The 16246-nt window shown below is 45.1% G+C and overlaps 1 protein-coding gene across 2 annotated transcripts in view; it reads left to right on the top strand.

The window, feature by feature from the left end:
* Window positions 1–15969, top strand: part of kifap3a (kinesin-associated protein 3a) — a 52938-nt gene extending 36969 nt beyond the window's left edge. Inside the window, exons 17-20 of one of the 2 annotated variants that reach the window (XM_078258271.1) lie at window positions 446–531; window positions 4714–4903; window positions 5019–5109; window positions 13971–15969. In XM_078258271.1, the coding sequence (XP_078114397.1) occupies window positions 446–531; window positions 4714–4903; window positions 5019–5109; window positions 13971–14070 (467 nt within the window). In that variant the 3' untranslated portion in view covers window positions 14071–15969. Of the gene's footprint in view, window positions 1–445; window positions 532–4713; window positions 4904–5018; window positions 5110–7371; window positions 7541–13970 lie in introns of those variants that run through there. The other variant, XM_078258272.1, reaches the window with a different exon arrangement.
* Window positions 15970–16246: the final 277 nt, after the last annotated feature.

The raw sequence follows: 16246 nt of genomic DNA, 5'->3' as shown, positions 1-16246 counted from the left end.
AGTGTAGATGTAGCATATGAGTCCTACTACTGTTTTCAACCCTCTGCGTATTCTGAGCTGCCTGTAATTGTACACAGTTGTGGTCGGTGGTGGCGGCTCGTGTGTCAAATTACAAATATGCTCTCTGTCAGCACATTCTGATTGATGTTTTTCTGTCTGCGTGAAGACCACAACAGGAATATATATGGGATGTAAGATCGCTGTGGGAGGAAGGTGTTCACTTCATCACAGGAAATGTTGCCAGCGGTTCCTTTTGGCCGGAGGGCACCTGTCTCCTCGTCTCTCTGTCTTTAAATGAAAGTGTGGGAGAATACCACAGCTCCACCACATCCCCATCCCCAACCCCATCCGTCCCCCTGCGACTGATTAGAGACAACTAAATGATTCAGCATTGAAATGTCCCAGAGAGGATGCCATTGTTCCTTTCCTTGAGTCCCGATCTCAGAAGCCCCAGCGTACCTCATCGACCTGATGCACGATAACAACGCAGAGATCCGTAAAGTCTGCCACAACACGCTGGACATCATCGCCGTGAGTAAACACAGGCCTCCTAAACATGTCGACCACTTCAGCGGGAGCAATTTAGGTTACTTTTTCCATTTGATACGTGAATTAAAAGTTAGCATGAATCGGGGCGGCCTCTAGCTCACCCAGTAAGAGCGTGCGCCCCATGTAGGCTGAGTCCTTTGCAGCGGCGCGGGTTTGAATCCGACCTGCGGCCCTTTACTGCGTGTCATCCCCCATCTCTCTCCCCCTTTCCTGTCTATCCACTGTCACTATCTAATACAGGGGAAAAGCCCCAAAAAATAATCTTCAACAGTTAGCATGAATTGATCTGAAACTTATTGATCTGATTATCAGGGTTTTCCCTACCACTATAAGGCTTAGGCACATAAGCTGATGAATACATGTAAAAATCAAAGTGGAGAGCAAAACTAACTAAATGTTGTAAAATGAGTTGTTTGGTCTGTAAAATGTCAGAAAATGGTGAAAATGTGTATCAGTGTTTCCCAAAAAGTCCAAGATGATGTCCTCAAAATGTCTTGTTTTGTCCACAACTCAAAGATATTCAGTTCACCGTCACAGAGGAGAGAAGAAACTAGAAGACATTTAACAAGCTGACATCACACAAGTTTGACTTTTTTTTACATAAAAAAAGACTCAAAGGGATTATCAAAATAGTTGGCGATTAATTGAATAGTTGACAACTAATCGATTACCGTATTTTCCGCACTATAGGGCGCACTGGATTATAAGGCGCACTCTTAATGAATGGTCTATTTTCGAACTTTTTTTCATATATAAAGCACACCGGACTATAAGGCGCATTAAGCAAAACAAAAGTAGAGGGCTGCATTGGGATTGGGTCCCGCGAGCGGGCGGTAAAAACTTTGAAAGGGGCGGGAGCGGGCGGCTAAAAAAAAACACTGCAGGATCGGGACGTAGCCTAGCGACAGAATGTCAACAAATGATGTCGAAAGGAAACTCAAAGAAGGTATTTACATCGCTAAAAAAAAGCAAGGCAAGTTTGACATTTGGAAAAAGTTCATTGTCAGGAAAACGAAATAAACAACCCCATGAATCTCTGTATTAATAGCCTATAAAATGACGCGTTTTCTCCTGCGGGACGGGAGAAGCCACAAAATCAATGCATTTCTATTATTGTGCGGGCATAAAAAGTTTTGCTGGTGCTGGACATACACATTGCGGGTGCGGGCGGCAGTGTAACACACACGTTGCGGGTGAGGGCGGTAATGGTCCGAAATTCAGTGGGAGCGGGATGAAGAAAACAGTCTCGCGCAGGGCTCTAAAGCACAGTAGGCCTGTGTATTACTCCGCGACGCTCCTGACTACGGTATCTTGACAGAGCGCCGTGTACCACACAAAATCGCTCCGAGGTCAGTAAGCACAACCAGAATTAATCCATATATAAGACACTCCGGGTTATAAGGTGCACTGTCATTTTTTGAGAAAATTAAAGGCTTTTAAGTGCGCCCTATAGTGCGGAAAATACGGTAATCTTTGCGGCTCTAAATTGGACCGATTGGCAGTGAAACGGATGCGTTTGGGGGTCTGGGGGCCGACTTTGTCCGGTTGGTAACACAGCTTTGAAAAGGACATTCAGGAACCTTTGGAAGCTATTTGTTTGTACAGTAATCACCAGTCATGAAATGAAATGTAAGATCAAAATTAACTCTTTGAACTCTATTCAGATCACAAATCTACCGATCTGTCCTGCAGTATTTTCATGCTGCTCAGTTCCATTTCCATACAAACGTGAGACGTTTTCCACAGTCCTCACCTTCTCCCGATGTGCCCGAGTCAAATTTGACATCAGCGATTAACAAACCGATGAGCCCCCAGATCGCCTCGTGACTGACAGGTGTGGTCAGCTCCCAGTCCGCGTGTGATCGCTGCCAGACCTCAGATCAGCGTAATTAGCTGTAGATTATAGCCAGGCAGTGTAGCGGGGGCGAAGGAAGTGTTTCATTGAAATTATCAGTGAGACCTATTAAGCTGCGGGCCACATGAAAGGCAGCCGGCGGGCTCTGGAGTGTGTCAGCGGCTGGACAGCAGAGGTGAGAGAGAAAGCAGAACTGTGGACACACACACACACACACACACACACACACACACACACACACACGTGCACGCAATCATTACTGCTCGGCTGTGCAGGATCCTTTTGGCAGCACACGCCATAACTGGGCAGTCCTGACATGTTTGCCTTTGATCATTGTGGCCCTGCTCATGTACAAACACACACACACACACACACACACACACACACACACACACACGGTTTCACACAAAGGAACTTTGTAGATGCTCCAAGTGGGACAGAGGCCTAATTCACCGTGATCTATTCTTAGCCCGGCCACATTTCCAAAGGAATATGTTGAAAAAAAGCTCCCAGAAGTGCCGTGCACTGCCTCACTCCGGCTGTAATGAGCTCATTCTGTCATGAGCTCAGCTGCTAATAACTGATGAGTCATATTAAACTAATATCAGTGCCTAATTGCTGAGTGTGAGTCACGCTGCCGTTTCAGCCTCTGATGAATCAGCAAGCTGACATAATGTGTCGCTGTCACCTCCAAGCCTCTGTGTGGCGGTCAATAGGGCCGTTTGAGTGCAGGGTCCTCGGGTTGGGTGCCTGTCGGGGCCCACGGGGCTTCTGCTTTGCATCGGAATGATTAATCTTTCGGGCCGGGGGCGTCGCGGTCTCAAAGGCCGCCTTTATCGCTCCCCCTTCATCCCCCGCAGAGAAAAGAAAACACAACTCTGTGGTTGTCTATCGCCGAGCCGCGCACGCAAACAGCCGAGCCGGCCGAACGGAGGTTTTTATTAGGAGGACGGAGACAACACACAGTCATACATACTGTACATGTTCCTGATATGGAGCTGTTGATTAAAGTTGTATGGTCTGTTGTAAATGTGCGTCATGTGGCGATCAGTCACCATATGTTACACCTATTAATCTCCCCCGATAAGACCTCATCGCTGCTAGCACCTGGTACATTTCCATCATTTTTAAACTGCTTGAAAAACAAGCTGAGGTGTAAAAGTTGGTGTATTGAGAATGAGAAGGCAAAAAAAATGGGATAATGGCAATAAGTTTGTAATTTTGGTTTACACCACATATCAACAGACCGGTTTATTCTCTGTACATGATACTGTATGTCTCTATACATCATATTGCTCCTTATCTCCTGACAAAGAAACAAAGTAAACCACTTTCAACTCATTATCCCAGGGATGACCACTTCATATGTTTTTAGTGGGTCTCTGATCAGATGGGAGCGGGCCTATGTTCCCACAGCCCAATGGTCCCACAGCCCTATGTTTCCACAGCCCTATGTTCCCACATTTCTAAGATTGTTTTCCAAAATTAGGCCCTATGTTCCTACATTTCCTTTTTCATAAATTTGTATCAGATTTTATCCCCCTAACCCTAAACAATCTTATGGGAAGATAGGGCTTAAATTAAAGGGAAATGTAGGAACACAAGACCTAATTCTGAAAATGTTCTAGAAATGTGGGAACATAGGCCCAAATTTTAAGAAAAATCTTAGAAATGTGGGAACATAGGGCTGTGGGAACATAGGGCTGTGGGAACATAGGGCTGTGGAACCATTGGGCTCTGGGACCATTGGGCTCTGGGAACATAGGGCTGTGGGAACATAGGGCTGTGGGACCATAGGGCTCTGGGACCATTGGGCTGTGGGACCATTGGGCTGTGGGACCATTGGGCTGTGGGAACATAGGGCTGTGGGAACATTGGGCTGTGGGAACATTGGGCTTTGGGAACATAGGGCTTACCCCGATCAGACATCTTCACAAGTCTGTTTCAAAGCCAAAGCATTAGACATTTATGTCTGCTGTTTGGAGGTTCCCATCCCATATCTCCTTCTACTGTAGGCAACACCTTACTGCCCTGCTGCCACTCTTTGTTACCAAAGGCCAAAAAATGAGTGAAAAGAGCAATTCCAGACGGAGGCTCTTGTTGCCAAAGCAGCACACACTGCATCACAGAAGAAACTTTTCGCTGTTTAGAAAATGGTAAAATTGTCCTTTTAACCAAAGGTCACACGTTTATTTTCCGAAGCAGAACAATTCAACAATTGAGTGTCTGTCAAGTGCTCAAAATACAAATCAATGTGCAGTACTTTGCCAATGATTTCCATCTCGCTCCTCTCTCCAACATCACCACAGGAATATGACGAGGAGTGGGGAAAGAAGATCCAGAATGAGAAGTTCCGCTGGTACAACGGTCAGTGGCTGGAGATGGTGGAGAACCGTCTGATGGATGAAGAGGGAGAGCCCTTTGTATTCGGGGAGGACGGAGAATCCTTCATCGGGGACAGAGACATCCTGGAGAGACCCGACCTGTTCTACAACGCCGGTACTGAAGGATTTAAAGGGAACAGTTCTTTATACTGGAAAACCTGCAAGTGATTAGATGAAAAGATTTGATATCAACGCTGTTTATGAACTTGTGTTTGTGTCGTTTCATCCAGATGGGATCATGTCAGCAGGCGGCGCCATCAGTCCAGAGTTCTACACCGACTTCCCGAATAGAGAGCTGGGACAGACGGGATACATGGGCAGGTAAGGAGCTCTCTGTTCATCTAAGGCTACATCTACACTATGTAGAGGGAATTATGTCTAAAATAAGGCCCTAAGGCCTGTCTTTCTTACATCGTACAGTTTACCAGAACACAAGGATCAATCTGAGACGAAGAGTTCAGTTAAGCAAAGTTTACTGAGTCCAGCATAAGGGTTACACACAATTGTGCGTTCACAAACAGCATCACAAGTGTCCTTGGCAACAGATATTAAATCAGAGCTGGTCCACCAAGATCTCATCTGAAGTGAGCCCTGATCTGAGTTTTTCCTGTGACTTTATTCTCTCCTCACAGGGGAGTGTCTCCTAGTTTCTAGACAGCAACGGTTATCTTTACAAACACGCGTACACACACACACGCGCGTACACACACACACACACACACACACACACACACACACACACACAAGGTCGGGACCTTGTGGTGCAACTTCCTCGTCTTTTCTGTAACTTTAACTACCTTTCCTGTGTTTCTGCTTGTCTGTCTAGTACACAATACATTCTTATGCCATAAAAGGCTTAAAACTATAGTTAAAATACCACTTCCTCAATAACTGCACACAGCTTATTTTGCAACATGCACAAATATAACTTCTGATAACTGCTGATATTCTATAACTGCTAAGTTTTGGTTAAAAAACAAATATCTTTTGCTACGTTTACGCCTCGCGTCTACACTACTGCGTTGTTTCCGAGCCCCTAAAACAGAGACATTTGGAAACACTGCTGCCCCTGTTTTGATTTGAAAACTCCGGGGTTGCTTTGTAGTCTGGACGGGAGACGGAGACCTTTGGAAACGAGGACGCATGTCAGTCAGTCTTATCAGTTAGGTAGCTTACAAACCTTTATGTAACAGTTCCGTCTCGGCATCGGTCAAAGATATTAAATCCTAAATTTTCCCCCCCCGAAATAAGGTCTAGAGCTTAGATCTGGCCCAAAAAATCAAGCCCGACCCAACCCGAGCCCGTGCACGTTGTGTCCGAGACCGGCCCAGCCCGACACATTAACTGGAATTATGAGCCCGAGCCCGATTTCAACCCGACACTTTAATACGTGGGCCGTTATAACTGACGTTCTCAACTACAATTCAGAGTTGTTTAACTCAACGCATTTCTCTGTGAGGGCTTGTTTCGCTCTCATGCTTGGAGAAGTAACAGAAGAGGAAGTTGAAGGCTGACTACCATCTTTTCTGCCACGGCGAGCCTGCTTCATGTGTCTGTTCATCATCCAAGTCCCCGTTTTATTTGCTGTCATAGACGAGCAGCGTGCCACACTCAGCCTAATGCACTCAACAAAGCCGACACATATGTTGTCACTGCCCACGACTTGTTTCAAATGGTTCCATACCGCCGACCTTCCTCCAAACTTGCTCAAAGGCAATTCTCCTGTTTTTATTTATTTTTTTCCATCCTCAAGCTCCATGTTGCACTTAAGCTCCACCATACAGCCCAGCAGGCCCGGTGAGATGCTCCACCATACGGCCCAGCAGGCCCGTTGTGATGCTCCACCATACACCCCAACAGGCCCGTTGTGATGCTCCACCATACAGCCCAGCAGGCCCGGTGTGATGTTACACCGTACAGCCCAGCAGGCCCGGTGTGATGCTCCACCGTACAGCCCAGCAGGCCCGGTGTGATGTTACACCATACAGCCCAGCAGGCCCGGTGTGATGTTACACCATACAGCCCAGCAGGCCCGGTGTGATGTTACACCATACAGCCCAGCAGGCCCGGTGTGATGCTCCACCATACAGCCCAGCAGGCCCGTTGTGATGCTCCACCATACAGCCCAGCAGGCCCGATGTGATGTGTGCGAGAGGAGGAGACTCTGTGCATGACACGTGTTGCATTTTGTAACTATAGTCCAACTTGTGTAACTTTTTGGACACATTTGTTACTTTGGCCTAAATATAGCCTATATAGATAATATTTCTGATTATGGCATAGCTTTCTCCCCACCCAATTAGGCTAATGAAGTAATGATTAAAAAAAACACAAATGCTTGATCAAGGGCCCGGCCCGGCCAGAGGATAGTGGCGGAAAATAACGGCTTGGGTCGGGCTCGGGCAGAGAATCTAAACTCTAATAAGGTCCCATGGGTGACATGGGAAGGGGATAAACTTTATCTCTTTACATGGGTATTCAGTGAACCTGTGACTGGATAGAAAACTGAGCCAGCTATCGGACCCCTGCCCTCAGACACACACACACGCACACACACACACACAACATGATTATGAATGCGAGTGTGTCGGAGGCTGTCAGCAGGGCAGGTTGTCTTTGTCCAAAAACAGTGACTGTGTCTGAGAGGAAACGCTAAACTGCAAGTGTTTCCCTTCAGTCGGCTCGTCCGCCAGCCAGCGCTCTGCCCGCTCGTATTGTTTCTGTGAATCACTATTCGCTGATCTGTGTTCCTGAGCCGGGCCCCGGCCTGAGTCAACAAGACTCAACAGTCCCAGAAGGCATCGCTCCACCCCGAGCAGCAGTACTCCAGCTCTGAGAACAAACACTCTCCGACTTCTCTCTGTCTTCTCTCGCTCCTTTGTGGCTCCAAAATATTAGCTCCTTCAGTCCCAAAACGCCGCTGACATTCCACAGGCGAAACATGAAACTGAAGCCTGGGAATTAACAAATCTATCTCGCTATCGCTAAAAATGGACTCTGAGTCCATTCTTTTTTCTTTGTCCCAATACTGAGGGGCGGCTGATTCGCTACGCTGCCGAGATGATGAATAGTTGAGGAAATAGAGAGTTTATTGTGAGTAATTTGTCTTATTTATTATCAAACTTCCCTTTCGCATGCGATAAAGCTTGTGTCGATTTTTTTTTTTTTTCTTCCACGCCAGCAGGAATGTTTAGTTTGGCTGCTGTTGAGAGGCTGACTGTGACCGGCCGAGTCCACGACACGTCAGTCCAAACAAGAGAGATCCCTTCACTCATTTCTTTATTCTCTCTCTCTCTCTCTCTCTCAGCTTTGTCACTGATACCTTTAAAATATACTGCGAGCGCAGGGGGAATCGGCGTCCGTGAGACTGTTTTAATTTGGCCGCTGTACTCTGAGTGATCCAGGTTAACATAATAATCAAAGCCAACTCCGCCGCTTATTTTAAACTATGTGTGAAACATGGTGTGAATGAAGGCTTTAATGGACGTAATACTGTATGATCACTGTTATTTGCGTGAATAAAATAACTATATAAAATGAAGATTATGGGTTGATTTTTAGTGTATCTGTAAGACGGTGTGTGTCTTAGCTGCAACAAACAATTATTTCCAATGTCGATTTAATGTGTGAATTATTTCCTGGATGAATGGATGAGTTGTTTGGTCTCTAAAATGTCAGAAAATGGTGAAAAATGTGGATCAGTGTTTCCCAAAAAAGCCCAAGATGACGTCCTCAAATGTCTTTTTTTGTTTTGAACTCAAAGATATTCAGTTTACTGTCAAAGAACAAAAAACAACTTCGAAAAATGCAGCTAAAGCCTTGAGATAGGGCCAACAGAAGCTCGGACAGACTCGTCCTCCATAGGTGGAAATTTGACGGCCGTGGCTCAGGGCGAAGATGGAGGTGTCTAATAGAAAGAGGCGTGAGTGTGAACGCAAACGCGCCGACGGGAGAATCAATGAGCGCTTTAAGAGGCCGTCAGGACGTGACAGGGGCGCCGGGGAGCGAAGGGAGGGAAACGAACAGGAAGTGAGCGCCGTCCCAATCAGGTGAGACGTGGAGATGCGTGGGGAGGGTGGAGGGTGGAGGCCTGGCGTGTTGGTTAGCGTGTAACCTGAGCGGTGACAGCGGCGAGAGATCAAAGCGGGTGCCCTGGCCGAGGGGCCCTGGAAGAGACAGACGCAGGAGGGAGGAGGAGGCGAAGGGTCACGCCAAGGGAGGGGGGGGAAAAAAGGCCTGATTCCCTTTTCCTGTTCACTACCGAGGAATGTTTTTTGCGGGATGGGACGTGTCCCCGCCTGCAGCACTCCTGCAGCAGCTCCTCTGGGGCCAAACTGGCATCTGTGGGAACACGGGGCCCCTTGTCTCAACGACCCCTCTCCTCGTTTAGTCGGTGTGTCACCGCACACACACACACACACACACACACACACACACACACACACACACACACTACAGAATTTGAATGATAACACTACACTAAAATCTGCAAAACTATAGCTTTGGGACTGCCAGCTTCACCAGGAGTCTGACTAATATCCAAAATAGATCAAACTATTTAATAAAAAACAATAAGTCTGCCTAGTCTGCCTGTGTGGCCTTGATGTTAACATCATATTATTGTTAGATTTATTCCAATAATTCTTTGATAATGTTAAAAAGTAGCTGTGTTTCTCCTTAACGGGTCTGCAGCCCTGCAAACTGTCGGCTGGTTGGTGCCCAACGCCCAGAGCTGACCGTAAACAGGCAAGAGGCCACGTGTCGCAAACTGAGACGCATAATCTGAATACTCTGTATACATGTCCAAAGAATGCTCCTAACACCTGAATAATATCAGCATATCCCACATGTCTTAATTGGAAAATGCTACATTCAGAATATCCAAACTCATCATATTCAGAATAGTGTCATATTCTGAATGATAGTGGAATATTGGTGTGCTTGTAAGATCCTGGAAGTCCTTGGTCAGATCCTGGAAGTCCAGGCTGGGGTGTAACCAGTCGTTTGGCCACAGAACCAGGCCGACATGCAGGCAGGCCGGCAGCTTGTGCGACTCAGAGCTCCAGTGTTCCTGAAGCCTCCTTTAGCCTGGCTCTCAAATCCCCCCTGACATCATATTATTGTTAGATTTATTCCGAGCTGATGGATGAACACCACTGATGTTTGAGCAGACGCAGCATTCCCCTGTATCAAAAAGCGGATTCATAAAATGTATTGGCGGTCAAAGGATGTTTAAGTCTGTTAATCCTGTTGTTCAGTTGAAACATCTGTTATTTTTTACTGTAACTGAAGTTCTACATGAAAACAGAGTCCCAGTGTTCCTGTCTCGAGTCTGTGTTTGCAGCTAAAGTTAAATGTAGTATTAGTGAGTCAGACAATTGATGATTTGTCGATTGATCCCGCTCTATCCGTCCGGACCCTCCTGTCAATCTGTAAGATGATAGAAAAAGCAGGAAAGAACACACCTAAATAGCACAAAATGATATCGTCGTGCGATACGAGAATCGATACGCCGCCACCAAATATCGATAGTCTAATGAATAAAATAAGGTGCTCTGAATCGATTGCCCTGCTCCCTGCGTGGCTACTTCACGGCTCCTCGAGGTGCCGCTCAACACATGAACAAGGGGAACTTGAACAGAAGTTAACTAGCCGAAGAGGAAGAGGTTTTAAACGGAATGGTGGACAGCGAGGAGGACAGCAGTATGAGGAAAATAGCAGAGGCCCCAGCCACGGTTAAGTCCAAAGTCCGGACCCAGAGTTGTTCATAGTTGTGTCATTTTAATTTACAGACTGAAAAACATACGTAACAGTTTGGACTTGGAGTGAATAAAGAGAGAAAACCTGCTCTTCACTTTTTTCACAGGCATTCTGTATTCATAGTTAGACCGATATCGTGATGTATCATTATAGGGCTGTCTAGCAATATATTGATTATGGCAGAACTGCTGTATCGTGATATTATCGGTATCGTGAGCCGTGTATTGTATCGTGAGGTACCTTGTGATTCCCACCCCTAATGTGAAATATTGCATAATTTGCCTTTTTATGCGACCTGTAACGAGAGATCACATGGTCACAACTTCAGCAATCGAGCAAAGTCTTATAATGAGGCGACGTCTTTCAATTGAACTCACAGTACCAGTCAAAAGTTTGGACAAGCTTTCCCTTTCACTATATTTTAACATTTTATAGACAAAATAATCAATTAAAAAAATAACTAACACATTACTTGATAATAAAACCTCATTAGTTGCAGCCCTGTTGACAGCAAGCCATAATCAATAAGAAGATTTGATAGTGATGGAGGTGAAGAACAGATATTACCCATGATCTAAGTAGCATGTATTTATTCAGAATTGTACCTCTTTAAAGTGTGTTTAGTCACCATCAAAGCTGTCCCGTCCTAAACAATGACTGTTTACATGTACAAAATAGTCAGCGTTTTTTGCCCTTATTCCAAAAAAAAGACGATATTTTCAAAGCTGTGTTCTCCTTTTTAGTTTAGGGAAAACAAAAAAACTAAACCTACGTCAAAATAGTCAACATATGTTTTGATTGGCATGACAAATATTATGTTGACTGCTCCTAGCTGAGCCACAGCTTCTGTCTGCTGAAAATGGCGTTAGCGACCAGACCGTCCCTCGCTTCTGATTGTTCAGGGCACAACATCACCACAAACAAAAAACTGCCAACATGAACGTAGTGATAAAATCCTAAAGCTGTGTCCATGATTGGTGAAAATTCCAATAATGTCCCTGTTTACATGCAGCCATGCATACTTCGATCAAGGTACGTAAACCTAGAAAACTAAAACTACGTCCAAATAAGATTTTAGTGTGTATTTTTGAGTGTTCCAGCGGTGGAGGACTTGTTGGACCGTGCGAACACATCCTCCCTCTTTCATTCCTTCAACCACCTTCTAGAAAAGGTCGGTTCATATCCCAAAACCTGTTCATATCCAATTCTTTGATAATGTTTAAAAGTAGCTGTGTTTCTCCTTCTTAACGGGTCTGCAGCCCTGCAAACTGTCGGCTGGTTGGTGTCCAACGCCCAGAGCTGACCGTAAACAGGCAAGAGGCCACGTGTCGCAAACTGAGACGCATAATCTGAATACTCTGTATACATGTCCAAAGAATGCTCCTAACACCTGAATAATATCAGCATATCCCACATGTCTTAATTGGAAAATGCTACATTCAGAATATCCAAACTCATCATATTCAGAATAGTGTCATATTCTGAATGATAGTGGAATATTGGTGTGCTTGTAAACGCAGGTCAGATCCTGGAAGTCCAGGCTGGGGTGTAACCAGTCGTTTGGCCACAGAACCAGGCCGACATGCAGGCAGGCCGGCAGCTTGTGCGACTCAGAGCTCCAGTGTTCCTGAAGCCTCCTTTAGCCTGGCTCTCAAATCCCCCCTGACAGCCGTAGTGTGCGGAGGGGAAAAAGACATATTTCTGCCCAGAGAGGAGGGAGAGGAGTTGGTGGGGCGGCGGCAAAACAGAGAGGAGGAGGACGGTGGAGGAGTGGGGATACGCTGCACGCTGTGTAACTGAGCGCTGGAAGTGATTTGGCTAAAAACAACACGTCATTATAGGCGCTTGCAGGGGCAAAGCAAACAGCTCGTATTTTAGAAGGCCGGCACAGGAGAGGGGAGGCCGTCGGGCCGGGCAGCGAACACTCCTGAAGAGAAAGACGGGGATATACGTGTAAGACGCGGTGTCATCCACCAGAGCCCAGTTTATCCATCAAGCGCTCCGTCCTGACGAGGCCAGCCGAAGTGACCCCATAGCCCGACACACACTCCCAGCAGCTGGTCAGAAGATGGAGCGTGAAATCGGCCCCCGCCCTGTGTATCCACATCCCCATAGTAACTGATTTATACAGTGTAGATACAGGCCTTTTATCACCCCCCTCAACAGGCCCCTGTTGCCGGGTGCAGGGCGGCCAGGACCTCCAGGTTTGGCCGCCAGCCTCCGCCCTCGTCACCACCGCTATGTTTTGACATCTCTGTGTTTTTTATGGCTTGGCCGCTCTGCTGTTTACCCCTCCAGCCGTTAGCAGTCTGTAACTCACACACTCATTGTGGACGTCCAACACTTGCAGCGGGGCAGATGAATATTACATTAACTTTTTATGAGCTTTTTTTTGTGCTGGGACTTGACTGATTGGTCCGGTCCTTGGGGTTGTGGGGGGTTCCAGACAGATGTTTGGTGTCAGAGCTCCACCTGGTGGTGGTGCTGCTGCTGTTTTCTGGTTCCAGTCTCTCCTCCAGATGTTGAACCTGCTGCAGGGATTTGGTCAGATCTGGCTCTCAGTCGGTGTTCCAGTTCATCCCAAAGCTGTAGGATGGGGGTGAGGAAGTCAGGGCTCTGTGCAGACCAAGTCAAGTTCTTCCGCACCAAACTGGGGAAACAGTTTCTTTATAGAGGCATTTCTTTATGGGCTTTGTGCTCTGGAGCATTATTCTTTAGAAACCGGGTGGAGTCAACACACAAACTGTTGGAGGAACACGGTATGAAAACAGGGGTGTCCACACTGAAAAAAAACATGTACTCAATCACTAAAATACAGGTTTGAGGTACCATCACTTTACTGTTACAAACTTACAGTGGCACTCATACGTTTATGAACCCGTGCTAAAGTCCAAAAGATGATTTTTTTTGTATTTGTAACTTTAGCATGGGTTCATAAACGTATGAGTATATACATAATCTTTTAAAATGTGGTTGTGAGTAAGAATCTTCAAAATGTCTGAGATAGCTTTTTTTTGTTTTATTTGATGTTTAGTATGTCTTTCTTTCTTTTTAAATGGGTACATTTGTCACTCTTACTACTTCTGCCCACAAGACTTATTAGGGGCGTATCTTAGATCATCTTTTGGTGGCTTTGAAGAGAGCCGAGATAACAACTTCAGTTCCCCGTCGTAAAGGGCTGTCTGACAGCAAGGGAAAGCCGTGCAAATATTCTAAATATAGCATCCACTTAAACTGATTTAGATGATTTTAGATGTCTTAGATGCTGCCCCCGTCCACAGCAGGACATCGCTGAGCTAATACACCGACTATGGAGAAGAAGCTTAAACAACCACTCTTCAAAACATCTGAACTTAGTAATTCTGTCTCATTATATCAAATTGTCTAATTGTTTTCCATCTCTCTTTCTTTTGTCCCGTCAGTGTGTCGGAGCAGTTTGTCCCAGCAGATCGGCCCGTCAGCGCCTACGGCTTCCGCCCCGATGAGCAGTTTTTCTGCAACTACAACACGGCCTCCCGGTAAACCTGGAACCTCTCATACGTCATCCCTGTACAAGCGTTGTGTCCCTGATATCCACCGTGTGCTGCTGATGCTGTGTTTCAACCTCTCTATATGCACCTTTCAATGCTCTGTAAGTCGTCACTGCAAAGGATTGTCATCTCAACTATTGATATATTGATCTCTTAATGAGGCGAACAATCACAATTTTGTAGAATTTAGCACCAAAAGTCATTTTATTTGAATATACCGACACTCTTTTATGAAAAACTCCTGAAACAAGAAACTGCACAGGGAACAAGTGGAAGTACAGTGGCACTCAGAAGTTTATGAACCCATGCTAAAGTATCCTGGACCCTAAAGTAACCAGTATCCTGGATCCATGAAATAACTGGCCTTTCAAAATAAAAGTCTGCCTGCCTCTATGGGAATTTAACGTAGGGGTGTACTGACTTATGCCCCCTGTATTTTAAGGAAGAACATTTATTTATTTACGATACATTATTCATTCACAAAGACAATTGGTGTCTTTAAAGGTTGGATTTTTCCTCATTTTTTAATTAAGGCATTAAGATCAATTTCCAAAAGATGATTTTTTTATTCCTCTTTATAGTCAACATTAGCATGGGTTCATAAACGTATGAGTGCCACTGTATCTTATCCACAAAATCCTTAAGATTTCAAGTGAAAGTATGTGACTTACTGATACAGACGTACATGTAGTCCTTCAAACTTTCAACCTTACAATCCTTTAAACTTTAAATATATACTATATATTAAGGTCAGTCTTAGATGTACTTTTACTTTTATTCAGACAGATTTTGTAAATGTCTTTCCTGTGTTGCTTACGGGACGCAAGAGCACATGCTGTGCAACAAAGCTTGCTTTTCTTTTAATAGTTTTGTGATTAACTAGGCAGCTGTTGGTTTAACACTGAACTGCTTTCTGTCTGATTCCACGGTCATGTTTGACACAACCGAATGTTTATGTTTTCACCACAGTCTGCCTGATGTGATCAGTCATCAACACTGTTAACAGTAAACAGTAGAATGAAGGAGTGCGTTTTGAAAGTCTGGTGTTATTCTATGTTTGGCTTCTGGTCAGCCGATCCCATGTGCAGATCCAAACCAACATGTTAGTCCGTCTCTCAACCCTGTCTGACTTCCTGTCTGTGGCTCTCATTGGTTCCGACTGAAGACGTTAATCTTTAAAAACACTTTCATGTATTATCCCTTCTGTTGTATTCGGGTCAAATTTGACCCATTTTCATAAAGTTTCTATATCAGAAATGTGGGTTTCTTTCAAACAAATTTTCATAAAAAAGTAACGTGGATGGTTCCCTACAACGCTCTTCACAAGTTAAAATACATGATCAGTTCAATACTTTCATTGAATTTGGGTATTTTATTCAATTTATAGCATTTGAAAAAAAAAAAAAGAATAAAAGAACATCAGAAAAAGTGACAAATGTCAGAAAAAGCTTCTTAAACGTGGGGAAAAAACAAAAACATCGGAAGTAGTGACAAATACATTTGGATAAAAGTGACAAAAGTGTTGAAAAAGACGACCAAAACGTTAAAAAAAACCCATCAAGGTAAACAAAAAAGGTGCACGGTCGACGGGAAGACAACACAAGGGTTAAAAAAAGTGCATTTGTATTTGGTGTTGCAGTGAGAATTTGTGGTAACAGGCTTAGATACACACGCAATACGTTTTAGGACAGTGTTTCTCAAATGGGGGTGCGTGTCCCCCGAGGGGTGCTTTGGAGGACTGCAGGGGGTACGGGAGATCTTTCGCAAAATGTTTTTCAGTTACAAGGCTGTTGGACCAGACCATTCTTCCAATTTATATAGACTGTTTTTCTACCAATGTGACGTTTTTATGGCCGCCTTTGGACTTTTTCTTGCCCCACTTCCTTCTTTCCTGTCTACTGTCTAGAGAGATAGAGATTATTTTTTGGGGGCTTTTCCACCTTCAATTGATAGGACAGCTAGGTGAGAAAGGGGAGAGAGAGAGGGGAAGACATGCAGGAAATGGTCACAGGTCGGACTCGAACCCTGGACCTCTGCGTCGAGGCATAAACCTCTCAGTATATGTGCGCCTGCTCTACCCACTGAACCAACCCGGCCACCTTTTTTGAAGTTTTTCTTTCTATTTTCGACCTCTTCTTACCTCACTTCCTTCCTTCTTTCTACTGTCT

Source organism: Sander vitreus, chromosome 9, assembly GCF_031162955.1.
Source record: "Sander vitreus isolate 19-12246 chromosome 9, sanVit1, whole genome shotgun sequence".
Taxonomy (NCBI): domain Eukaryota; kingdom Metazoa; phylum Chordata; class Actinopteri; order Perciformes; family Percidae; genus Sander; species Sander vitreus.
Note: the sequence above shows the minus strand (reverse complement) of the source record. Positions and strands in the feature narration are given on the sequence as shown.